Source organism: Lissotriton vulgaris, chromosome 9 (assembly GCF_964263255.1).
Source record: "Lissotriton vulgaris chromosome 9, aLisVul1.2, whole genome shotgun sequence".
In the NCBI taxonomy this organism is placed as follows: domain Eukaryota; kingdom Metazoa; phylum Chordata; class Amphibia; order Caudata; family Salamandridae; genus Lissotriton; species Lissotriton vulgaris.
In genome coordinates this window covers 1,164,842,374-1,164,867,867 of record NC_141697.1, presented here as the reverse complement: position 1 = coordinate 1,164,867,867, position 25,494 = coordinate 1,164,842,374, and the positions used below count along the sequence as shown (strand labels likewise).

Below are 25,494 nucleotides of genomic sequence, written 5' to 3'. Positions count from 1 at the left end.
GTAATACGCTCTATTCCTATGAACAATTTGACAATGATTTCTTGCTCTTGTTCATTTGGACTGGGGGGAATTCATGGAAACAGCAGAAAGAAACATGTTTCAACAAGATTAGGAGATCTCCCCTACATCTATAGGCAGGGTTTTAAAACGTTCCACATCGCAGCGAACAAGTCTTAACCAGGCAGTGGTTTGCTAAATTGGGTCAAGATTTTGTTCGGGGACCGTGTTAGACAATTCTCTCATTTGACCAGACATGCTTGGTATTGAGATCTCTACGCCCGATAAACATTTTCTCTTTTTATGTATACAGCCGGAGTGTCCAAAACAACGGATTCCCCTGTCCTCCAACTTTTGATTGATTATATTTCCACTTTATCACAGGAAGAAACAGTTGTGATCGTGGCTGGGGTTTTAACGCATGTTTTGAACCATCTTCACTCTATAATGAAATAGCAGGAGAGGAAGACCAATATTGGGCCATTTCCCAAATTTCAAAGCCATCCTTATCCTCACTTCCACTGGCTACCCTCCGATTGCTGTATCTTTGTGCGAGTTGCCGTTTGAGGGCATGTAATGGTAGAACCAAATCTGATCTGGAGATGCATCTTACTTTTAAAATAAATACCTACCAGAGCCCTATAGATTACTTTAATTAGATGTTCAGTCCTGGGGGAATCTTATTGACATGGAAGTCCTGCCTAGATATGAGAGTGAACACAAGGAGATGGACGGAACATTGAAACTTTTCCCTGGACCGTAAAGAAGCATCCTGGGATTGGTTTCGGGGTAACACCCCTCATCTGCCAGTCTTGCTTGAATCCAGTGGCAAAGTGAGACACAGAGAAGACCTGGCTTCACAGTTCGGGCTGGACTGTTCCCATGAGGCACAGGGTCAAGACTGATTTGCATATGGCTGTGTCTGAACTGGGGTGGCGAAGTGAGCTAAAGAATAATGATGGATTTAACCCAGATCTGAAACTGGGGGTGTGTCTCAAACGTTTCAGCACTCCGTTCATCTCCTTGTGTTTGCTTTAGATACGAGAGGGACCACTTCCCTTTTCGCCTCTTCCTTTATGGATAGTGACAAACAGGGGAGTGTGAGTCCTCAACTGCTTGGAGGTGCTCTTTCTGTCAGTACAATCTGAGGAGAATTAAGTGGAAGAGCATTATGGACAATGAGTCCAAGTACGCCCTACTCTATCACAATCTAGTCCCTTTTGTGTCTTACATAGCTAATTGAGAGGAAGCCTCTGACATGATCTAGAAATTCTAAATTAGCTTCTTTACTAAACCTCCCCCATGCAAGAATCTCCCTCAGAAGGCAGGACTTGCAGGTCAGCTAAGTCCAATCTCCTTTGTGCCCTTAAAAGAGGGTTCTCGCAGGATAAGTCAGCTAGAGCAAACTAGTTCTTACACATGCAAAATTGATATGATATACAGCAATTTGGAATAATATTTTGTATGCAACATGATCAGGGGACCAAGTAGTTTTCTGGTATATAATGGCACATGGTGCCAAGACAAATAGGATGAAGCAGGAAGTACACATTCTTCCACACAACATTGGGTGAATCATTTTAAATATTTATATAGTAGCATCCCTCTAACCATTGAAAATCTTGATTACCCTGATCCTATGGTGCCCCGCACATCACGCAAGACGTCATTTGGCTTAGAAATTATTAAAGATGGATGGGTATTTTCTGTAACCGAAATTACTGATGAATAGATCTCAGAAGGCAGGAAAGGCAACTGGGCTAGATCGAATTACGGTTTGAAGTGCAAACCGACAATTTGGGCACCCTACCTTACGCGCGTTTTAATGCCATTTTAGCAGGGGGGGGATTCCATCCTCAAGGAAAGGGGCAGAGCTTATTCCCATACATAAGGCACAAAGACCCAATCAACTACGGCCCAATTAGCCTTATTGATTCTTCCCCAAAAATATTTTGCAAGGTTTTATTAGATAAGCTCCTTTTTTAGGTTTAAGAAAATAAAATTCGCCCCAAAATTAGCACAACTGACCAGGTTTTTAGGTTTCAATTAATAAGATGGAAAGAAGTAGACATAAAAAGGGGAAGCATTTATGCAGCGTTTGCCGATCTCAAAGCAGCATTTGATATGGTCCCTAAGGATACGTTCTGGTGTTCACTAGGTGACCTTGGGCTTCCCTAATCTCCATGTATTCGTCAGGCTTCACCACAATAATTTTTCTCTATTCAGATGGGGTACAAATGGGGAAAACCCCAATTCCTTTAAGGTTGCAAAAGGAGTCAGGCAAGGCAGCATCTTTCCCCACACATTGTTTCTGCTTTTTATAAATGGCTGCTTCGACTACCTCTTGGGTTTTATTAACATCCCTCCAGTTCCAGAGGGGAAACTGAAATAGGTGCCCTATTATTCGCAGACAAAACTTTATAGTATCAAAAACTCCCAAGAGCCTGGAGACTCTTTTGTGTAAGTTTAACATATTCTGCCTAGATCATGAACTTGCAATCAACGCAAGTAATACCAAATTTATGGCTGTCCAACCCCAGAGAGGCTTTAGAGGATCAATAATAACATAAAGGGAGGAGCTGGAGAAATTGCTAGATTTTTATTACCTTGGCATTCCCCCTTCTAGTGCAAATATCTGGGGTTCACAGCTTACCAAAAGTACTCCTACTAAAGCACAGGGCAGCAGCAATTCCAAAATTTGCAAATAAGACCTTGTTTCATCTAATTTCGCCCCCTTTTTGAGGTCTGTGGGGCAAAGCTGTAACCGCCACTACATATAGAGCCAAACTCCGGGGATTGGTCCCATTAAAAGCCCTACAAGTGTAGGAAGCTGGCTGTGTATATACTAATCCAAAGAAAGGTATAGAGTCCCCAGAAGTATAGCAGAGACTTAATTACGTAAAAGTAACAGCTCTTACTGTTAGTGCGGGTGAGCAGTAAGGCTTATGCAGAGGGTGTTTTAAGCATTTACTGTATTCACTAAAAAAAAACTGATGGCACACACTCCGACTGAATCCATACCAATTGGGTAATTATAAAAAAATATATATACTTATTTTTTATTTTAAGAACCAAGCAGGACTTAGCACAGCTAAATAACATATATTCTCAAATGCAAGACTTTACAAGGAAATGCAGCTGTGGTCAAATTTGCAATTGTTACAGGTTGGAATTGGATCAAAAAGCAGTTTAAATTACACACTAATTACTTTTCAACTACCTTTGGGGTCCTTTTAGATTACATCAACTACTCTAGGGGGTATGCCTAGATACCACGCCTGGGATCTCACAATACATGGTAACTAAGACTTTTAAAGTTTTGCAGTACAATTTTTTTTTTTCCATACTAACACCAGTAAACATTTTTAGAGGCAAAAATATGTAACATTGGTCCTTATGGAGGAAAAATGGGCAGCAATTTCACAGGTAAGTACTGGACTCATGAGTGGGAGTTTTGGGGGCTAGAGGTGGGTTTCCCAAGGTCTAGGTAAACACTCAAGTTGCACCACCAGCGGCAATGGGGCGGCCGGGTGTGGAGGCCCAATGTTAGACAATAGGGCTAAGGGGGGCTTCTGTTAAAACTGCTTGCGAGCAGGCCACTTGGCAGAGGGAGCAAAGCCCTTGGGATTAAGGTCAGCACTGCAGGGGCCAGAAACTGCTCCAACAGCAGCAAAGGGGCGGCCGGTGCAGTGTGCCAAGATGATGTTGGGGACCCTGTGGATTCCAATAGAGACCTTGGGTTCAGTAAAAATGCTACCAGCTCGGGGAGGGAGACTTCCTGAAGGTGACCACTGGCTGGAGAGGCAAGTTGGATTCTTGGGGGATGCCTGGGCACTGTCAGTTGAGCCATCCAAGGCTGTACGGCGTCGGGTGTAGGGGTGTTTTTTAGCGTCTAGTCTTCTTACCAGCACCAGGCGCGGTCAGTGGTCCCTTCAGGATGAGGCTGCAGGTGTTGTCTTGAAGCTTGAGGGAGGTCGGGGATCATGAGATCCCAGGTCAGGGTCGCTGGTGCGACCTTGTGGTGATGGGCCACTCGGGCCGTGGGCATCTGGTGCAGAATCACGGAGCTTCCTGGATCCAAATTCTGGGGGGTTGGAAGAGTTTTGGCTTTAGCAAATCCAGTGCTCATGGAAGACAGTATGTTAGAGGAGTGCTGGGCAGGTCCTCCCGGCGTTGTAGACTGCTGGACTCGCCGGGGTTCTCACTGTAAGCAGGTTAAAGGCTCGGGCCAAGCAGTAGGTGTCTTCTTCCTGGGGCATCGTGGCTTTTCGGTCCTCCTTTCTTCCTCGAATCTCAGGAGGCAAGGTTCAAGGTTGCTCCTAAATACTACATTTAGGGGCATTAAAGGGATGTACAGGTCGGGGCCTCAGGCAGTGGGTTAATGGCATTGCACACAGGGATGTGTGCCAAATAGACTACTTTTCTCTGCACCAAAACACGCAGCCTGCAATAGCAGTGCGTGGGTGTTGACGTACCTGGCCCTGAAGGGTGGCACGGTAGGTGCTGCAATCCTTAGAGGCCTTCCATGGTCACTGTGTCCTTGGTACACATGGTACCTTTTACAAGGGGCTTACCTGTGTCCAGAGATCTGCCAATTGTGGGTATAAGGGTACAGTTTGGGGAAAGAACATATGCCCTGGGAACCTGACTGGCAGGGACCCTGGGCACATAAAGTCATGTTGCATCAGATATTAAGCAAAAAAGGGGAGTAGCCATGCAAAAAGGAGCACTTTCCTACAGCAGGTGGCTGAGAATAAATTTTTAAGAGCAGCCCTTAAATTGCCCCAAAGCACGCCACTGATTTTTAAACATGACTTAGGCTTCCGTCTATTGTACCTCGAGCGCATCTGACACATTCTGTTTTGAATATGGATTTGGTCAAAGCCTGAGTTGGCAGAATATAGGGTGGGATTAAGAGATGTTCTCGATAAATCACAGAGAGGTGTTCTGTTACCCTGGTTGGACTATGTAAAACAGTTCCTATCCTCTATGAATCTATATAAGTATTGCATCTCCCACAAATATGAGAGTGAAGACCATCGACTGGGAGCTTGAGGAGGTTATTAGTGATAAGCAGCCCAACAGTACCTGAGCGAACATTTTTATAAGTCTATTAAACAGACGCTTTACAAAACTTAGAACCCTTTTATTACCTCTCAAAAATGATAAATCGTTGTCACCAAGAAATTTGAAGGGAGTTCAAAAATTGAGAACTATACTTGCACCTAGTCACCATTTGGTGAATAACCTAAGACAACAGACACTAGAGAAGCCTTTTAGAAAACTTCTCAAAACATGGATTTTTAACCTCCCCGACGACTGGACCAAAGCTTCCATCTAGCCTCCCCCCTTCCACTCTGCGACCTGGCCTCAAGGACTTTCAGCGCCATGATGCTCCTTCCGGAGCAAACGCCGCGCTTTATAAATACCCCTCCAATATCCAATATCCAATAACCAATTGCACACATTCACACACCTTACAGGTAGCTGATGGTCCAAGAAAGGGGATGTTATGTGGGGACTTTGTTTCCAAATTGACAGTCCGATTCCTCAGTAAGATATCCTGAAGGGGGCAAGATAGAGGAAAACCAAAGGGGATGATGGACGAGTGTTGAACATTGCAAGCACTCACCCACAGTCAACTGATCTGAGTTTAATCCATCATCATTCTTTAGCTCACTCCGCTACCCCAGTTCCGACATGGCCACTTGCAAATCAGTATGACCCTGTGCCTAGTGAGAACAGTCCAGCCCGAACTGCCAAGCCATGTCTTCCCTGGACCGGAAACAAGCATCCTGGGACCGGTTTCTGGCTAATCAGCCGTCATCAGCCAGGCTAGCTTGAATCCAGTGGCAAAGTGAGCAAGGGACCCACGTCTGGGCATACCCTGCCAACTTAGGGCGAACAAAGCAAAACCAAAGGGGATGATGGACGGAGTATTGAACATTGCAAGCACTCACCCCCAGGTGGCAAGATAGAGGGCCATTTTTTTAATGTGCCATCACTACCATTAATGTAGCAGGTGCAGTGGCACTGGGGCAATGTGTGAAGGTGCACTACACATCAATTATGCTTGTGTTACTAGTAAAAAGGGGGTAGGTAGCCATATTCCTTGCTGGAATTTGGGAGCTGGTCCCTCTTCCTCCTCTGGGACCACATCCAAAGCAACAGGGTGGAGAGATGTGGGGCTTTCAATCCCCCTTTTTTTTTAAACGAAGGGGAAGGCGGACTACTTTGGGCCTCAGGCCTAGAAGTGATGGCCTAGTAGAGAGGGCAGTGGAATACCCTTCATTAGAAGATTGGAATGTAGGGAGTTCCATTGCAGACAATGGAGTGCTCCGTGCTTCTATGGGCCGGTTAAGGCCCGCAGAGCAACATTCCAATGTTTTACAAAGGCCTCTCGGAGCTCGAGAAGTTTTAAATCCCTTCGAGCTTCGAGAAGCCTTTGTTTTATTTGTTAGAACATTCTGCCCTCTAGTGGCAGAATGTCCTTATAGCCCTTTGTAGCAGGGCTATACCAGCTATTAAAGTCCTGTCCCTTGTTAAAGGCCGGAGCCGAAGGAGAGGGACTTTAATGCGGGAGCGAGCCTTTAATAGCTGGTATAGCCGGCTACGGCGGGCTAGAAGGCTATAATGGCGTTTCAGGTGCAGTGGAATTGACTCCGGGGTGTGACGTTCCAACTAAGCCCCAATTATGGCTGCTTTACTATCCTTCCTTGCTTGCATTAGATCCCCGTACATATTTGGTGCGGCAGTGCTGCTTTGGGACCTGGACGAATAGCCCAAGAGAGGGGGCAAATGAAGCAGTGGAAACACCTTAGTTTAGGACTCCTATTGGTCACAGCAGTTGATGGGGCAAGATGCAGGTTGATGGGGCAAGATGCAGGCCCATTTCTTAACAAGGGGCAGAAGAGACTTCTTCATAGGGCAGTAGCTTTCAGTGTAGCAGGTGTAGAGGTACTGGGGATGGCCTGTGTCATGTGGTCTCCGCTGCTTCGCTGCAGAGCTGTATCCTGCGGTGTGTGCTGCTGTCCTCAATGGTGGTGGTGTATAGTTAACCCTGTGCTTCACTGTAGTGTTTGCTGTTGTACTCTGGGCTTCCATTGCACTGCACTCAGTAGTTCGGGGTAGTGTAGTACGTTGCAGTCCTTAGTGTTTGTGTTTCTACTGTCCCCTTTGGTAGATGTTATGCTGTACGCTGCCGCCCAACATGCTTGGTGCGGTTCTCCCCAGCACTTGATGGTAGTAGTGTTCTAGTTTTCCTGATGCTCAACTTCGGTGTGCTGTTATCTTCAATGCTTGATGGGTGTGCAGTGTGCCTCACTCGCAAGTCCTGACGGTAGCGGATAGTATGCAATGGTACCCAGTGCTTGCTGGTAGTGCAGTGTCCAGTTCTCCACGGTACTAGATGGCAGTGATGTATGCTGCCATCCCATGTGTCGCAGTTTCCCCTGAGTAATAGTGAAGAGTACTTGCCCTCAGTGTTTCATGTCAGTGCAGAATGTGGATACCTGCAGTCCCAGTGTCTGGTGTTAGTTCAGTTGGTATTAGCCCCCACTGAATTTCTGTGGTGCAGTGTCCAGCACTTCAAATTACTTTCTGGCAGTATGCCGTCCTTAACAGTTCTTGATGGTGCACTGTGCGCTTCAGTACTTCAGGGCAGTGCTCACTGGTGGGGTAGCAGCTTCAGTCCCAGTGCACGATGGCAGTGCATTATGCCTGCATCCCCGTTTGCTGGTACCAGGGGGTCTGCCATTGGCTGCAGCCCACCCCCGAGCAATGAGTGGAATTCAGGGATCACCTGCTCTAGATACAGGAGGGGTCCAGTGTGGACCGTACCAGAAGAGCATCATAATGAGACGACGGGATTAATAAATCACGTCTGTCATCATTGCGCAACATCGCTGAAAATTACATAAAACATCGTAACCGCACAGCATTCTGCCCCGTGACGTCCCTGGGCTTGAGAGGCCATTTACTTTAACGTACTAATGTACGTAATGAGCAAAGCGATCATTACACACCCAGACCGGCCTCTGTCCCTACAAGGTGCCGTGCGCAGCGCGTGCAGGCGCGGCACGTCCCGGCCGCTTCCCGCGCTCTGAAATGAAAGGTAATGCCCGTCTTCCCGTCCGCGACGTGCTCCCGGGCTATTAATACCTCGCAGCGAGAGACCACTTACATAACCAGGCGGCCGCTAAAGATATCTCTGCCGTGAAAAACAACCTGGCCCGGGCACATTCTGCTCAGTTAGGCACGTACAACCGCGGGTCCTTACATGACCCTGCGCCCCCTCCCTGCGCGCCCCCACCGCTCCGGACACGGCCCGGGTTCACGAGACTCCGAGCCGTGGCCGAGTACAGAGGACTGCCACAGACCACGGCAGCCAATGAGGAGCCGGGAGCACCCCAGAGCAGAGGCGGAACCGACACTACAAAGAGGGCCCTCACGGGAAGGGTCCAGCTAAGATAGGATGGGTCCCAGGTAACCTAGGAAGGAAAAGGTTTACAAGGTAAGGCCTCAGGCGGACAGGTCCCAGAACCATTCAGTGGTCTTCCCTCAGCACTATGTTCAGTTTCATTTACCGCCAGGGATTAAGCAGGATGAAAAAACTGGGGGTCTCTCAAAGGGGAGTAGCGTGGCTTAAAACACTGGCGCTAAATATTTGCGCTTAGCATAGTGTACCGCCCGAATGGTATTTTGCTGCTTCTGTCGCTGCATCCAGAGATCTAATACAAGTGACATTACACCCACAACAAGCCAGGACTGTTGGCTTTGCCATTGGTTGATAGTTGCAGCTAAATAGGCACCAACTATAGCTTCGTTGTATAGAATACTGAAAACGATTCGGTTCTGAAATGAGAAGACTGAAAGAAGTAACGAGGGAAGTTACATCAAGGGCACTAAAGGGTGATGCTGCTGCAGCGTTACGATTATGTATTTTTCACCCCGAGGGTGAGGGCAAAAGGAGAGAGCCCGATAGGGACACATCTCAGCACCTGTTTTTTAATTTTTTTTTTATAACTGCTGGTGCTGAGCACAGGCAGGACCCGGCCCACTTAAAGCCCAATTTACCTTATTCTAGCACAGTCACATCCACTTCTTTAAACCAGGCCTAGCCTGTAGTCGGGCAGGGAACTAAGAAGCCAGCAGTGTAGGAAGAGAGCACAGGCAACACCAAAATACATGGCTGCTAGCAGCACTCATGTGTTTGTTACTATGAACCAGCTCCATTAAAAGGTCTACGAAAGATGAAAGGCTGAATAGCAACTGGCAACATTCGTGTGCGTTATGTACGGCTGGAAATGCATAGCTTAGTGGGTTAATGTACCTATTGCCGATGCGGCAGTAGGTACATCAACCCACTAAGCTATGCAACACAACGATGGGGTGCACCTGCATAAAGTGTGGTGGGGGGGGGGGGGGCTCTGAGTCTCCTACAGCTTTGAGAAGGCCTTGAGATGAATGGGGGACCACAAAAGGATTTAAAACACCATGTAGCAAATGAGCGCTTTGCTACTACACTCTGTTACACAAGTCCGAAAGACGCCCGTTTGTACTTGCCCGGGTATATATGTTGGTCTTTAATTAAATATATCTGCATGGATGTTCATTCACGTCCCTCTAGTTTGTACAGAATTTAAGTACTGAGCATGTGGGTAACCGGAGCATTTGATAGGGCAGAGCAGAGTTAAATATACATAGGATGAAACACCATTAATACCGGAGCTATGGACATAATAGAATTGAGAACTCCCCAAACAAGTGAAACTGGCCTGCCTTAAATTATTACACAGCTGCAATCACTTGGAATAGTAAGCGCTCATGCCATTTCCTGGTCAGTGTGAGCCCCATTTCACTCGAGGCCTTGTGTGTTACATGTCAGAAAATACTCCATACAGATATGGAACTTACCTAGAATGAACCCCTTATGTTTAACAGAATGTGTGCGCCGCTAAAGATTGTGTCTTGGTTAGATCAGCGGGGTGGTGTGCTGTGGATTTTAAGGATCAAGCAAATTATTGCAAATTTAAATGTAAAACAACCACCCCTCCCCACAACACCTCCTCCTCCTCTGCCGCTCAACCACCAATGAGCAGCAGCAGAGGGGCTGCCCTGGGGCAAAGAGCCGACGGAGGACCATCCGCCGCCGCACCATACCTCCTCGGACGCCCTTGAAGGGATAGAAGAAGGCGACCAGCAGGTTCATCAGGACGGCCAGGTTGAATGAGATGCTGCTCCAGAAGGACATGTTGCGTGAACACCAGTACAACACGGGCTGAGCTGTGAGGAAGACACGGAGGTAGAACGTCAGACAGTTATTGGCACTTTGTGACCCTTCATGACCTTTGCCTCAGTGGGCCATTATATTAATAACCAGAACAAGCAAGCAGGGCAGGCTGGATCACAGAAACATACTTCTATCAAATAATGTAAGTACCAACAGGCCTGTGTCGGGAGGTGGTCGGAACCTGGAGCACAGGCTGTCCACAACAGGACCATGCCGACGCCAGTGCCCAGGTTCCCTGTCAGACTTTTTATAGGATATCTTCATAGGATACAAGGTTATGCACTCAATTAAAATGACACTTTTAGCATCAATCCTGAAACTCTGGGATGGCACCGCCCTGCTGTTACCTACGCTGGACACCCCATATTTTGTTCAACTACAAACGCTGAGGTGCAATAACAAGAGAGCATGGCTGTCTTAAACTGAGCAGATACTGGATAAAAGCAATGTAGGATGACCTAGCATCAATGCATCGTTGAACAAGTTACTTACCTTCGATAACGCCTTATCTGATAGAGACAATCTAGCTGCAGATTCCTTACCTTAAATTGAACCCCAGGTGTCAGACTGGCTTTTTCGTGAGCAGTACCCTTGCACGCCGGTAGGAGGGGTTGTTTGGCTCCGCATCGCTTGTGTCATCCACATTTGAAATTAAGTTCACAGTGTCTATAGAGGTACAACCCTTGCCCACTTCAATTACTTTTTGCGACTTTCCACACCAGAAGACCAGAGTCACTAAGTACACTGACCACTGGTCTGGAAAACTAGGGCCCTGAAATGGGAAAAGTCATGTCTATAGAAATCCGTTCGGGGAGGATGGGTGGTCAGTCAGGAATCTGCGGCTAGAGTCTCTACCAGATAAGGCGTTAAGAAAGGTAAGTAACTTGTTTTGATGGAGACTACTAGCCACAGATTCCTCGCCTTAGAATTGATACCAAAGCAATACCAACCCAGAGGCGGGTGTGCGGACCAATTTTAAACGAGGAAGTCCTTCAGGCCCAAACAGGCAAAGTGCCCATCCCTACGGCCCAGGCTCTCCAGACAGTGTTTGGCATACATGTGCAGGGAAGCACATGTTGCTGCCTGGCAGATGTCCAGGACCGAAACTGTGCGAGCTAACAGCAGCTGGTGGAATGAGCAGGTAAACCCTCAGGAGGTTGCTCCTTAGCCAATGCATAGCAAATTTTTATACAAAGTACGATTGTGGTGGTGGGGTGCCCGCGGGCCGGTAAATCAGGCGAGGAGGCCGGAGATAGTGTGCTATTTTTAAGGTAGTTTATTCGCAGTACAATAGTCATACAAGATGTCACGGAAAAGGGGGTCCTGATGTTCGGATCCGGCGTCTCTGTAGTGCAGCTCTCTCCGGAAGGTCCTTGCCAGGTAGTAGGTCCTCGTGGGATGTGGAGACACCTCGGAGGGCAATAAGAGAGAAAAGGACCGTTAGTCCGAACCACGATTCGGCAGTTATGCCACTACCAATACCGGGAGGTGAAAGGGCGGAGCGGAAGGTCGTGAGGGAAGGGGAAAAGAGGGACGATAGACCAAGACCAAGACAGCGAGACCGCAAGGGTGTACGGGGCGTGTTGGGGGTTTCGGGCCGTGCTCAGTGATAAATGCTCTACAATATTTTACAGTGTTAACTCTAAGTGCGTTGTGCCTACAAAGATAGAGATTATATACAATATATACAGAGAGCACCTAACGCGCTCCAGGGGCGGTTTACAGGTACTCACGCGGTCTGCCGTAGCTCTCCAGGTGAGCTACGGCCGCTCTTCAGCTTCCTCCTTAAGGGTTCCACCACTCCTCTGACCACTCGTCTGCTTCGGTTGGCTCCTCTCCTCTGTCACCAGCCTGAGTATCCTGCCACGATTCTCCGACGCTGCTTCCATGATCCGGGATGCTTTTCACCGGTCCTGACGCTCCTTCCGGGGCGGGACTTCCGGGTTCACAGGGTAGTGCTTCCGGTGTTTGCAGGTCCGTGATTGGCTCCTGTATTGAAGAGAGAGGCGGGGGACTGTGGGTCAATGTTATTTTTCCGTCTTGGGGGCGGACCCGAGGGACCGGCTGGCCAGAGTTCGTGTGGACGTTCCCAGGATGAGGTAGAGACACAGGGGGAAAGAATCCTGGGGGGGGGAGAAGACGGCGGGACTCCGTCACAACGATCCATCGTGAGATGTCATCTTCTGTACAGCCCATCCTTTCTTCGCTCCGACATACCCCACGAAGAGTTGGTCATTCACCCGGAACTCTCTCGTGTGGTTAAGGTAGAACGACAATGCTTTTTTGGGGTTCAGACGATGAAGTTGCTTTTCTTCCTTGGAGGGATGAGGGTTTGGCCAAAGTCAAATAGAATGTCCACTTTCGGAAGAAAAGAGGCTCTCGTACAAAAAAACAATTTGCCTGGGTATATGTTAAGATAAGGATACTTGGATGCCCAGTGCTGAAGTTCACTGACTATGGGCAGATGTTTTAGCCACAACAAAGGCAGTCTTGATGGTAAGGAACCTGAGTGGACAATTGTGCAGAGGCTCAAAGGAGCGAACAAAGAAATTGAGACAAAGGAGGTCCCGCTGGGGCAGAACGAAAAGATTGGGAGGGAACATGTTGCAACCTTTAAAAAAACCTATATACACAAACACCAGGAGATTGGAAAAGGAAAGGTTGGTCAGGCAACCAAAGAAAAGCAAGTTGCAGCAAGATATTCCTCAACAGTGCCCAGAGCAGAGCCCTGATGGGCAAGGGAACGAATGAACAGGCGAACCAGAGAAAGGGGGGCGGAAAGGAGACTAATGTGTATCTGTAAACCATGCCACAATTTGTTCAGCGGCAGACGTCTTGTAATGGTAGAGACGCCTGGCTGCCAAGGAAAAATTATAGATTTCAGACGGAAGGTTGAATGAGGTCAACTGTTGCAGCTCAATCGTCATGCACGAAGGCAGAGCGTTGACAGGTTCGGTAGGAGAACCCTCCCTTGCTACTGTGAAAGAAGTTCCTCTTGAAGAGTCAGCCTTATCGAAGGACCAATGGCCATGCTCAACACCTCAGAATACCAGACTGTCCGTGCCCAATCCAGCACCACAAGGATGATTTGGACCCAGTCATTCCTGATCTTCTTGATAACTCTGGGCAGGATTGGTATGGGTGGAAAGGCATACAGGAGGCCGGCGCTCCACTCAAGATGTAAATCGTCTGAGTGGGAGCTGCCTTGGAAAGTGAAGAGCACAGAACTGATGACATTGCGTGTTTTCGTTGGCGGCGAACAGATTTAACCAAGGATCTCCCCACTACTGAATGATACCTTGCACCACCTCTGGATGGAGATGCCATTCATGATCGGTTAGGAATCTTCTGCCCAGGTCATCTGGTCTGGCATTCAGAAAACCCGCCAGATGTTGAACCATAAGGGATATGCCCTCCTGTTCCAACCATGTTCAGAGATGCAGGGTCTCTTGGCAAAGAGTCCACAACCCCAACCGCCCTGATTGTTGCAGTACCACATGGCGGTGGTGTTGTCCATGAACACTTGCATCCCCCTGGATGGAGGCTAGAAAGCCTTTTAATGCAAATCTGATTGCTCTGAGCTCCAACAGTTTGATGTGGAGTCCGGATTCCGCCAGAGACTAGGGACTCCTGATCTCCACCTCTCCCAGATGGTTGCCCCATCCCAGGAGTGACCCATTTGTCACTAATGTCAGATCTGGCAGGGTAAGTGGGAGGGGTCTGCTGTTGACTTAATCGTGGTTCATAAGCAACCACTGCAGGTTTGTCGCAGTTCCCTCCGAGATCTGGACCATAGCAGAATCTCTCCAACAATGCTGCCCCCACTGAGACTTCAGGTCTCTCTGCAGAGCCTGCATATGCCAGTGGGCATGTATCACAAGCAGGATGCAGGAGGCTATTAAACCCAGCAGCCTCAGAGCCAGTCTCACCAAAATCCGAGATAGAGCCTGAAACATCAGTATCCTGAACTTGCCGTTCGGGAGGATAGGACTGAAACTGCACCACGTACGGAACAGCTCAGATGGAAGGAAGCATCTGAGAGTCAGGTGTGACTTTGGCACATTGATAGAGAAGCTCAGCAAATGCAGGAGGTACGCCGTAGTCTGAGATGGGAAGGAGACAGCCTGCTGCACACTCTCCTTCAACAGCCAGTCGTCCTGATAGGGGAAGACTGGCATCCCTGATCTCTGCAAATGAGCTGCAACCACCGCCATCACCTTGATGAACTCCGGAGGGGCACTTGTGAGGCCAAAGAGGAGCAAAGCGACTGAATGTACTCGTGGCCCACCTTAAACCACAGGTAATGTTTGTGGGCAGGCAGGACGGATAATGTGGAAATATGCATCCTGCAAGTCCAAAGCTACCATTCAGTCTCATGGATCCATGGCACACCGGACCTGAGCAATAATGAGCATCTTAAATTTCCCTCTTCCTGATGAAGAAATTGAGAGCAGGTCAAGGCTAGTATGAATCCCTTAGCCCTTCTTGGCCAAAAGAGAAGTACCTTCCTTGCGGAGAAGAGAAAGGGAGTTCTGTCACCCTGTTGTAAATAGGCAGCATGGAGGGAGGTGTAGTATTGAAGGGGAGGGAGTGGCCCCTTCAGATATTCTGCAAACCCCACCTGTCTGATGTTATGGACTCCCAGTGGGGAAGGGGATGGTGAATCCTTCCAACCCTTGGATGCCCATGACGGTACACAGGCAGACTAGGAGGATTTGGATGCTTTGACTGCTAGGGGGGGTGGTGGACTGACCTGACCGCTTACCACCAGACACACAGGGCTGGTAGATACCACATCCATGGCCATGCAGAGGCTGGAATGCTTGCGCTTTGGTGGCTGAGCAGTAAGGACGCAGCCGCATACCCCTCCTGCGGTGTCATTAACGCGCTCCCGCCCTGAATCCACCTTGTCTCCAAATAGACCGCAGCCATCAAAGGGCATGTCCATGTGTGAGGACTGGTCATCCCCAGAAAAGCCAGTAGTGCTTAATTAGGCGTGTTGTCGCATAGCTATTGTCGACTAAACCGATCAACCTAATCGGTTGGTGCCGTCTAATACACCACAAATAGTGAACTTAACAGCATCCCTCCTAGCGACAACAGCTTGGGAGAGCATGGCCCTACCTCCTCAAGGACTGTTGGCAGCACCTGCGCAACCGTATCCCACAGGCCGTGGGCATAGATGCCCAAAAGGCAAGAGGTGTTCACAGACTGCAGTGCCAGGCTGCCGGAAGAAAACATCTTTCCCAAATTGTCCATCCTCTTGTATTCCTAGTCTGGGGTTGCGGTAGGGAATGCACCAGGATTTACATGGGACATTGATGCTTGGACCACTAAGCTCTCTGGGGTAGGATGTTGGGCACGGAAGTTTGGGTCCCCTGGAGTGGGGCGGTGGTGGCAGGCAGTTATGCTATTCACAGGAGCTCCTGTGTTGGGCTAGGACAAGGTCCCAAGTAGAACGGCAGCGAGGGCTTCGTTACATGGGAGTAGCAGTTCTGAGGGGGGACACACCCGGTTGCAGCACCTCGGTCAAGACATTCTTCTTGACTGAGGGTAGACTTCAGTCTAGGACCACAGTAGTCCTCTGCACCAGCATAGCGAATGACGCTCCCTCCTCCGTAGCCACGGCAGAGGGAGAAAGCATGCCAGTACCTTGAGAAGTGTACAGTCCACTGGCTTCACACAGATCTTCACCAGTCCATATTTCCTTCCTCATAAGGCTGTATTCCTCCGGGTCCATCAACCCCTCCCATTCTTCCCCAAGTCTTAGCCTATAGGAATAGGATTCAGTCTCCGGCCTGGATGGCGTGGCTCCAACCGGCACCAGAGCTGGCGTCTGACAAGGCCCCTTCGGCTCCATGTCAGAGTGGAGGATGGAAAGGGCACCACAGCATCTGCCTCTGGATCAGCAATGTGAGAAGTTGGCCTGATATGTAGTGCTCACTATTCTAGTGATCACTGTGTATCATTCCAAACGACCCTTATTGATGATTGGTTGCAAGTCAACCGTTAGACCAGCTATCCTAGTAGCATGGACAAGAGCAGTCTTTGGGCTAAACTCTAGAGGGCATGTTAAGCCAGCTGTTATACCAATACATATACCCCTTGAACACCAAGTGAAAGGACACCACACAAGTTGTTATGAAAATAAAGTATATTTATTTAGAACACAACAGCCCTGGACTCTTTATGAGGACAGGGCGCTAAGCACAATACAAAGCTCTTAAAGAAATTCTGAAAGTCGCACAATTTACGCAAATGCCCGAGGGGCTCGGAAAACCATATACTACAAAAGTGGAATGCGAAATACTAGCAGGTAAATAACTAGTCTCATAGGCTTTAGGATCGCTAGGACTGGACTACTGAACCTTCAGATTACTAGCAGGAGGCCTAGGGAGATCGGGTGAGAGTGTGCACTCTCACGCTGGATGCGGGACAAAGTCTATGGATGCTAGATTTCGTAAAGTTAGTGTTGAACAAGTTACTTACCTTCGGTAACGATATATCTGTAAGAAACATTAGTTAGTGTTAGATTCCTCACCTTAGAATATCCCCAGGCGTCAGTCTGGATCCGGAAACTTTTGCGTAGCAGTACCCCTGCGCGCCGGTAGGCGTCGTCTGCAGGCGTCCCCTGCGGCTCCGCGTCAGTCGTCGTGCGCCGTGATGACGTCGCTGGAGTATATAGACGCCGCCTCCGCGCGCTGACGTCAGTTCTTTGCACACAGCTTTTCCGTGCCAGGAGACGCAGAGCCATGAGAGAACCAACACTGGTGCCATGTAAAAACTAGGGCCCTGAAAGGGATGACCTTAACCCTAGGTATCAGTTCGCAGAACGGGGAGGATGGGTGGGTTCGGTAAGGAATCTAACACTAACTAATGTTTCTTACAGATATATCGTTACCGAAGGTAAGTAACTTGTTCATCTGAAAGAAACACGTTAGTGTTAGATTCCTTACCTTAGAATACATACCCCAGCAATACCAACCCCGGTGGTGGGTCTGCGAACCAATACAAAACTACACCAGAAAGTCCTGGAGGACAGAACGGCCAAAGAAGCCATCCCTCCGGACTTGACTGTCCAGGCAGTAGTGCCTCGCAAAGGTGTGCAGCGAGGCCCACGTAGCCGCTTGGCAAATGTCCTGCAAGGGGACTCCCCGGCCCAGGGCAGTAGTAGCCGCCGTGGCCCGAGTGGAATGGGCCCTCAGCCCAACAGGAGGCTCCTTCCGAGCCAAAGAGTAGCACGCTTTGATGCAGAGGACGACCCATCGAGAGATGGTTCGTTTACAAACCGCCCGTCGCTTCTTCGCACCCACGTAGCCAACAAACAGTTGGTCATCCACCCGGAACTGGCATGTGCGATCCATGTAGAATGAAAGCGCACGTTTTGGGTCCAGACGGTGGAGCCGCTCTTCATCCTTTGAAGGATGCGGAGGCGGGAAGAAGGAAGGGAGGGTGATGGACTGCCCGATGTGAAAGGCCGAAACAACCTTGGGCAGGAAAGAAGGTCTAGTCCTCAGAACCACCTTGTCAGGATGAATGGACAGGAAAGGAGGTTGGACAGAAAGAGCCTGGAGCTCACTCACCCTCCTGGCAGAGGTGATGGCAACCAGGAAAGCCGTCTTTAAAGTCAGGAGACGGAGAGGGCAAGAGTGAAGGGGCTCAAAGGGAGCACACATCAGGAAAGTTAGAACCAGGTTCAAATCCCACTGAGGCATCACAAACGGAACAGGTGGAAACATGTGAGTGATGCCTTTCAAGAATCGAGTTACAATCGGGGATTTGAACAAAGAAGGCTGATCAGGAAGCCTCAAAAAGGCTGAAAGGGCAGAAAGGTGGCCCTTGATAGTGCCCAGAGCAGAGCCCTGCTGGGCAAGAGAAAGAAGAAACAGAAGAACCTCCGAGAGAGGGGCAGAAAGAGGGTCCACAGCCTTTGCTGTGCACCATGCCACAAATCTGTTCCACCGACAGGCGTATACCGACTTAGTGGAGGGACGCCTGGCTGCCAGAATAACATCACAGACTTCAGGAGGCAAGTCAAATGGCCTCAACTGCCGCCGCTCAATCTCCAAGCATGGAGGTGGAGACTGGACAGGTTCGGGTGGAGGACCGTCCCCTGCTGCTGCGACAGAAGGTCCTCCTGAAGGGGCAGGCGGATCGGGGGACCGACTGACATGCTGAGTAGCTCGGGATACCGGTACCTTCGAGCCCAGTCCGGAGCCACAAGGATAACTTGGGCCCGGTCGCGCCTGATCTTCTTCAGCACTCTGGGCAGAAGTGGTATAGGCGGAAAGGCGTATAACAGACCGCAACTCCACTCGCGCCGAAAGGCGTCGCCGTGCGAGTGCCGTCTTGGAAACTCCAACGCGCAGAACTGATGACATTGCGCGTTCTCTTCTGTGGCGAATAGATCTAACCAAGGCTCTCCCCATTGCAGAAAGATGCCTTGCGCCACGTCCGAGTTCAGACGCCATTCGTGATCCATCGAGCACCGACGGCTGAGTTCGTCCGCCCTGGCGTTCAGAGAACCTGCCAGGTGTTGAACCGTCAGAGTCACGCCCTGACGTTCCAGCCATTGCCAGAGGCGCAGAGCCTCCTGGCAAAGGGTCCACGACCCCACTCCGCCCTGTTTGTTGCAGTACCACATGGCGGTGGTGTTGTCGGTGAACACCTGCACTACACTTCCGTTGACAAAGGGGAGGAATGCCTTCAGTGCCAGACGAATCGCCCGCAGCTCCAACAGATTGATATGGAGCCGGGACTCCGCCGGAGACCAGATGCCTCTGATCTCTGCCTCTCCCAAGTGGCCACCCCAGCCCTGGAGGGACGCGTCCGTCACGACAACGTGCTCCGGTTGGGGAAGGGAGAGAGACTTGCCCCTGACCCAATCGCGGTCCGTAAGCCACCACTGCAGTTGTCTCGCAGTGCCCTCCGAGATCAAGACGTGGTCGGACAAGTTGCCCTGATGCTGGGCCCACTGAAACTTCAGGTCCCACTGCAGAGCCCGCATCCGCCACCTGGCGTGATGCACCAGAAGGATGCAGGAAGCCATCAGTCCCAGCAGCCGCAGCGTCAACCTGACCGAGACTCGGGATAGCGGCTGAAAGATGGGAATCAAAGCCTGAATATCCGGAACCCGCCGTTCCGGAGGATAAACCCGAAACTGCGCCGAGTCCAGAACCGCTCCGATGAAAAGGAGCTTTTGAGAGGGACACAGGTGTGATTTCGGCACGTTGATGGAGAACCCCAGGTCGTGCAAGAGGTCTGCCGTCATCTGAAGGTGGTGGACGACTGTTTGGGGCGAGCCCGCCTTCAACAACCAATCGTCTAGGTAGGGGAAGACTGAAACCCCCAACCTGCGCAGATGGGCTGCGACCACCGCCATCACCTTTGTGAACACCCGTGGGGCGCTGGTAAGGCCGAAGGGGAGCAGGATAAACTGAAAGTGCTCCAGGCCTACCGTGAACCGCAGGTAACGCCGGTGGGCCGGCAGGACTGGGATGTGAAAATAGGCGTCCTGCAAGTCCAACGCTACCATCCAGTCTTGTGGGTCTAGAGCAGCCAAGACCTGAGCTAACGTCAACATCTTGAACTTCTCCTTCCTGAGGAAGCCGTTGACGTTCCTTAGATCCAAGATAGGACGTAGGCCCCCCTTGTCCTTCTTGGGCACCAGAAAGTAGTGGGAATAGCAACCACGCCCTACTTCTGGCCCAGGAACGCGCTCGATGGCCCCCTTGGCCAAGAGGGCCGTAACTTCCTCCTGCAGAAGTGTCAAGTGGTCCCCCGACACACGGTGGATCTGCGGTGGCATGGCTGGAGGAGAGGTCTCGAAGGGGAGGGAGTAGCCCCTTCGGACGATTTGCAGCACCCACCTGTCCGAAGTGATCGTGCGCCAGTGAGCGTGGTGATGGCGAACCCTGCCACCCACTGGCGCCACATGGGGCCGAAAGCACGGACTAGGAGGATTTTGGGGTAGATGCTGCGGGGGAAGGTGTGGTCTGACCCCGCCGTTTTCCCCGACCGCCACCACGGCGGTTTCCACGGCCGCCACCGCGTTGGAAGGATTGTTGCGGCGCGTGGCTGGCAGCACGTGTGGGGGCGCCCCTTCCTTGGTCACGAAAGGGACGAAACGAACCCGTTTGCTGACGCTGGGTCGAGAGACCCAAGGACTTGGCCGTGACCCTGGAGTCCTTGAAGCGTTCCAGCGCGTGGTCCGCCTTGTCACCGAACAGGTGACAGCCATCAAACGGCATGTCCATCAATGTATTCTGGACATCAGCCGAAAAATTGGCGGATCTCAGCCAGGCGTGGCGACGAATCGCCACCGTCGTCGACATAGCTCTGCCCAGCGAGTCGGTCGTATCAAGACCACACCGTATTGAATATTTCGCTGCATCCCGGCCCTCAGCCACAGCTTGACCGAGTTTTGCCCGCACCTCCATGGGGCATTCCGGCAGCAGTTCCGCGACCGTATCCCACACAGAGTGGGTGTAGCGGCCCAAGAGGCAAGCGGTGTTGCAAGACCGCAGGCCCAAACTAATGGACGAGAAGACCTTTTTACCAAACTGGTCATACCTCTTGGATTCCCGGTCGGGCGGGGCCGACGGGAATGCGGACTGGGAGGTCGAGGCCTGGATCACCAGACTCTCAGGAGTGGGGTGGGTAGACAGGTACTTGGGGTCGTCCGGACAAGGACGGTGGCGCCTGGCCACGTTCCGATCAACAGGCGCACCTGAAGCGGGCCTGGACCACGTGCCCAACAGAACGTCTGACAAGGCTTCATTAAACGGCAGCAGTGGCTCCTGTGGGCATGACTGCGGCTTGAAGACCTCGGTGAGGATGTTAGGCCTCACGGCCGCGACGGGGAGCTCAAGGTGTAAGGCCTTGGCAGCCCTCATCAGCACCACAGAATAGGCAGCTCCCTCCACCGATGCCACGGAAGGAGGAGAGATTAAACCAGGGTTAGGAGAGTCGTCCAAACCACTGGCATCCCCCAAGTCACCTGTCCAGTCCGGGTCATACTGGCACTCGCGTGACAGAGGGTCCTCGGACCCCTCCCAACATTCACAGTACTCCTCATCCTCTCCGTATTCGGAGTCAATGATGAAGACCGGCTCCTCGGGGTTCATGGGCCCCATCGGCGCCGGGACCGGCGTCGAGCGACGCCCGTCCGGCGCCGCGTCCGGCGTCGGAGAAGGTAAGGGGACGGCGCCGCCCGGAGCCGGCGCCGGAACCCCACCGCCGGCCGGAGCCGGCACTGGAGAACCGGCGCCGCACGGGGGCGGCGTCGGGGGTAACCCCGATGGCAACGGCGCGCCGGGAAAGCCGGAAGACCAGCCGGCGCCGATCCCGAAGGCCCTTGCGGCGCCGGGGTCGGAGCCGTCGGCGGCGCCGGGGCCGGAGCACCCGACGGCGCCGAGGCAGGGACACCCGAACCGCCAGGGCCCCCAGACGGTAGCACTGGGCCCGAAGGCACCGTAGGCCCCGTCGGAGAAGCGAGCGCCCTCATGGCCATGAGGAACGCCTCGGTCTCCTCAGGCGTCGCACCATGCCCAGGGACCGGAGGGTATGAGGCAGGCCGCGCCGGCGACTCTCGCGGAGCCGCGGGGTTGGGGTCACCCGAGCCCCCGGCCGCATCGCGCGAGCGTCGGGGGGAGTCGGGGGTACGATGACGACGCCCCGACTTCTTGTGCTTCCTACCTGACGAGTGGTGTCGACTTCCGGAACGCTCGGCGCGGCTCCGCGACCGCTCCCTCGAACGCTCTCTCGACCTCCGGCCGGACCGGGACCGCTCCCGGTCCCGACGTGGGGCCGACACCCGGAGCTCCAGTAGCTTGCGGGACCGCTCCCGCCTAGCCTTGTTGGTGAGGGCCCGGCAGTCGACACAGGAGTCCACGTCGTGGTCGGGGCCCAGACACCGGAGACAGAGGCGGTGATGGTCCGTGACCGACATCGTGCGCTCACAGTCATCGCAATTCTTAAACCCAGGCATCCTATCAGGCACAATAAGAGAAAAAACAATCGAAAAACTTGGTCAAAGACCGGAGTACTGCTCTTCAGATCTGCGTCCACTGGCGCGGAAAAAAGAAGAACTGACGTCAGCGCGCGGAGGCGGCGTCTATATACTCCAGCGACGTCATCACGGCGCACGACGCCGACGACGGACGCGGAGCCGCAGGGGACGCCTGCAGACGACGCCTACCGACGCGCAGGGGTACTGCTACGCAAAAGTTTCCGGATCCAGACTGACGCCTGGGGATATTCTAAGGTAAGGAATCTAACACTAACGTGTTTCTTTCAGATATCGGACGAATCAGACTAGGTAGAGCTGAAACGAAAAAGGATCTGGACCCTTGGATAGTTAAGCTATGCTGGAGCACCGAAATGCTCAGGTTACCTAGCCCAGGGGCTGCGGCTGCATAGGTCTGAAAAGACGTCGGGAATCCTCGTTGCAGTCTATGGAGCCTGAAAGAAGAAGTTGCTGGCAGGTGACCAGTGATGAAGTTCGAGGTGATCCAAGCCTGGATCGATGAAGATGGATACCTGTAAGCAGAGGGGACCAAGTTCTGAATCACTAGCCAGTGATTAGATGGGCACCAGGATGGCACCGGACGAAGTCACCTCGACCAGGGGAGTGGGCGACGCTGGGCTCTGCAGTCTCACGGACCAGGAGGCGTTGTCGGCGACCAGGATGGAGGAGCGAGCTGTCCCACGATGGTATCTGCTGTCGACGTCGCTGGACCGAGGATTGGGGCAACAAGTCTTGGCAAATGCAAGCCCACGCGGTGGACTCAAAATAGCGTCTGGAGTGGACCAGGAGGGTCCGGGGTGCTCCTCTGTTGGAGGGGAGCAAGGGCCAGTCTGGAGCAACCAGACCAGCTGGGTTGTCGTCGTGGTGCGTCGTCAAGAGGGGACAACGTGGTGAGCAGCAAAGAGCAGAAGGGCCCCACGCAGATCTCGTGGATGCTGGGGGGCTGGACTTCGGTGCTGGAGCTGCTCAGGGTTAGGGCTTCTCACACCCCAAAGCACTCACTCGAGGATCCCTCGGCGGTCGTGCTGGATTAGAGTCGTGCAGTTCTGAAGATGGCCGGTCCCTCGAGGTCTCGTCACACCCACGGATCTCAGCTGAGCTGACGATGTAGGTAGAGGTCAGAGGTGCCAGGGAAGCCGGGTCTCGTCGTGCTGGTCGGTCGGATTCCTGAGGAAGGACGTGCAGCAAACCGCAGTGTTCTTAGTTGGTGCCCGCAGATGCAGGGTGACTACTCCTTAGTCACAAGGGAGAAATCTTAGGAAGAAGTCTTGAGTTCCTTTCGTAGAAAGTAGTTTCAGGATTCAAAGATGATCTAATTTGGAAGGGTCCCCGCTCCCACCTTTATACTAAAGAAAGGGGCTGGTACGGGACTAGGTCCTGCCCATGGGTGGGACCAGGAAGGGGGTGGTTACACCCCTCTCCCATGCCGGACTTTCCCCAGCTCAGGGGCTGGTGTGCCCCTGGAACCGGTTCAAACTGGCAGATGCATAGTGAGCACCGGGGTGCCACTTGCAGTCACCTTCCTATTCAGCCCTGCCTACCTAGAATACACAAAACCCTGTCTGGGTCGGTGCTAGCACCGCCCCCGACAGGAAACCCTTTGTCCAAGCTCTCCTCGCTGGAAGGACTCCCAGCAGCAGGAGGTCAGACTTGTGTATGTGGTGGCAGCATCCATTTTGTGATGCTGAGGCTCGAGTTAACTTTAACCGGGGTTCACAGTTTCATACATGTCGTGTCCCTCTAGAAGGGTGGAATGCCAACCCCGTCGCCAGAATTGGCGAGGGGTTAGTATTCCAATTCGTATGACACCTTACTCGACATGTTTTGATAAAGCGATAGCAAATAACCGCGAGGATTATAATGCACTTAAGAGTATATGGTACGCGTTATCATAGAACAGCTATTAGGACTTGGTTCCGCAAGCTGCAGACGGGCTCAGCTCATGCCAGAGCACCATCTCACATAATTCCAAGCACTCTGCCTTCAGGATTGTTAAGGCCTGTCATAGGAGTGACTGATAGGAATACATGTGTCTTATTTTAGGGTTAGATATAGGTATACTATATCTACAGCAAAGGGTGAATACACCACTTTGCCCCAGCTGTCGTGCAGCCAGTTGTGTCAGATTTAGATGGCCAGCCAGGGGTGGCATAATACATGCTGCAGCCCCTGGTAGGCCCTGGGTACACCTATGCCCTGAGTTACAGGGTCTGATAAGGTGGCCCAGTACCAAATGGTAAATGCACCTAAGGTGCACGTGTCAATTTAGTGAGAGAACAGCAAGGCTGTGGGTCTGATTAGCAGGCCCACAGCCAGAGAAGTCGTAAACCAGTGAAGCAAAAAGCAAAAATCTGGGGTGATCATAGGATTGCAGACCCTACTCTCCTACAAGCACCAGGGAAGGTCAGGACCCATACCAATACAAATCCATCTATGGATCACTGAGGCTCAATTTGTGCCATGAATGGAGTCGCTGGTGTAAATCTAGAAGGGACCCATCCTGAATCCATGGGGCTTGAAGGTTCGTAGGCATCAAGGTACGCCCAAATAGGAGGTGCATGGTCTCATAGAATTCTCGGAGTTGGCTGGGGGGGTCACTCCGGCTCCTGAAAACTCTGGGAGGCACAGAGCTGGCCCAGGCTCAAGCACAGAGCCAGCTCACTTATCTCATTGCTGACGGATTAGGCAAAGTCAAAGAACGCTTCCACAACTTCTTGTGGACTTCAACTTGCCGGAATGGTCTCATTTACTTTGGACTCCATGACTTCACTCAGGACCGTCCTTTCGACCAGGACCTTCGTCATGGTGTCACATCGAGCCACCAGAAGCTTGAGGGATCACTCCCTCAAGGCCTTCGGGTGCATGGCCTGACAGTTGGGGCAGGCATTCATGTTGTGGTCCCGTTCGAGGCACCAGAGGCAAACAAGATACAAGTTTGTCAGTGATATCTGTCCATGACAGGCACCGCAGGGCTTGAAGGCCGGCATTCTTAGATGATATTTCTGCCACATCAGAAGGTAAGACCTCAAAAAGACTGACAAAACATTGAAAAATACCTGGCCAAAAAATGGCTAAGGGGTAAACTTTCCTGGATCTGTGCTGGCTAATATGGTAAGAAAAGGACTGACATCAGCACACCTGGGTGGCACCTATGTAGGGACCATGAACATTTCTGAAG

The 25,494-nt window shown here is 51.6% G+C and overlaps 1 protein-coding gene across 1 annotated transcript in view; it reads right to left on the bottom strand.

Moving 5' to 3' along the window:
• Positions 1 to 25,494, bottom strand: part of ITPR1 (inositol 1,4,5-trisphosphate receptor type 1) — a 1,666,678-nt gene that overhangs the window by 281,290 nt on the left and 1,359,894 nt on the right. The window contains exon 51 of the mRNA XM_086939209.1: positions 10,159 to 10,281. Within this exon, the coding sequence (XP_086795335.1) occupies positions 10,159 to 10,281 (123 nt within the window). The remainder of the gene's footprint in view (positions 1 to 10,158; positions 10,282 to 25,494) is intronic.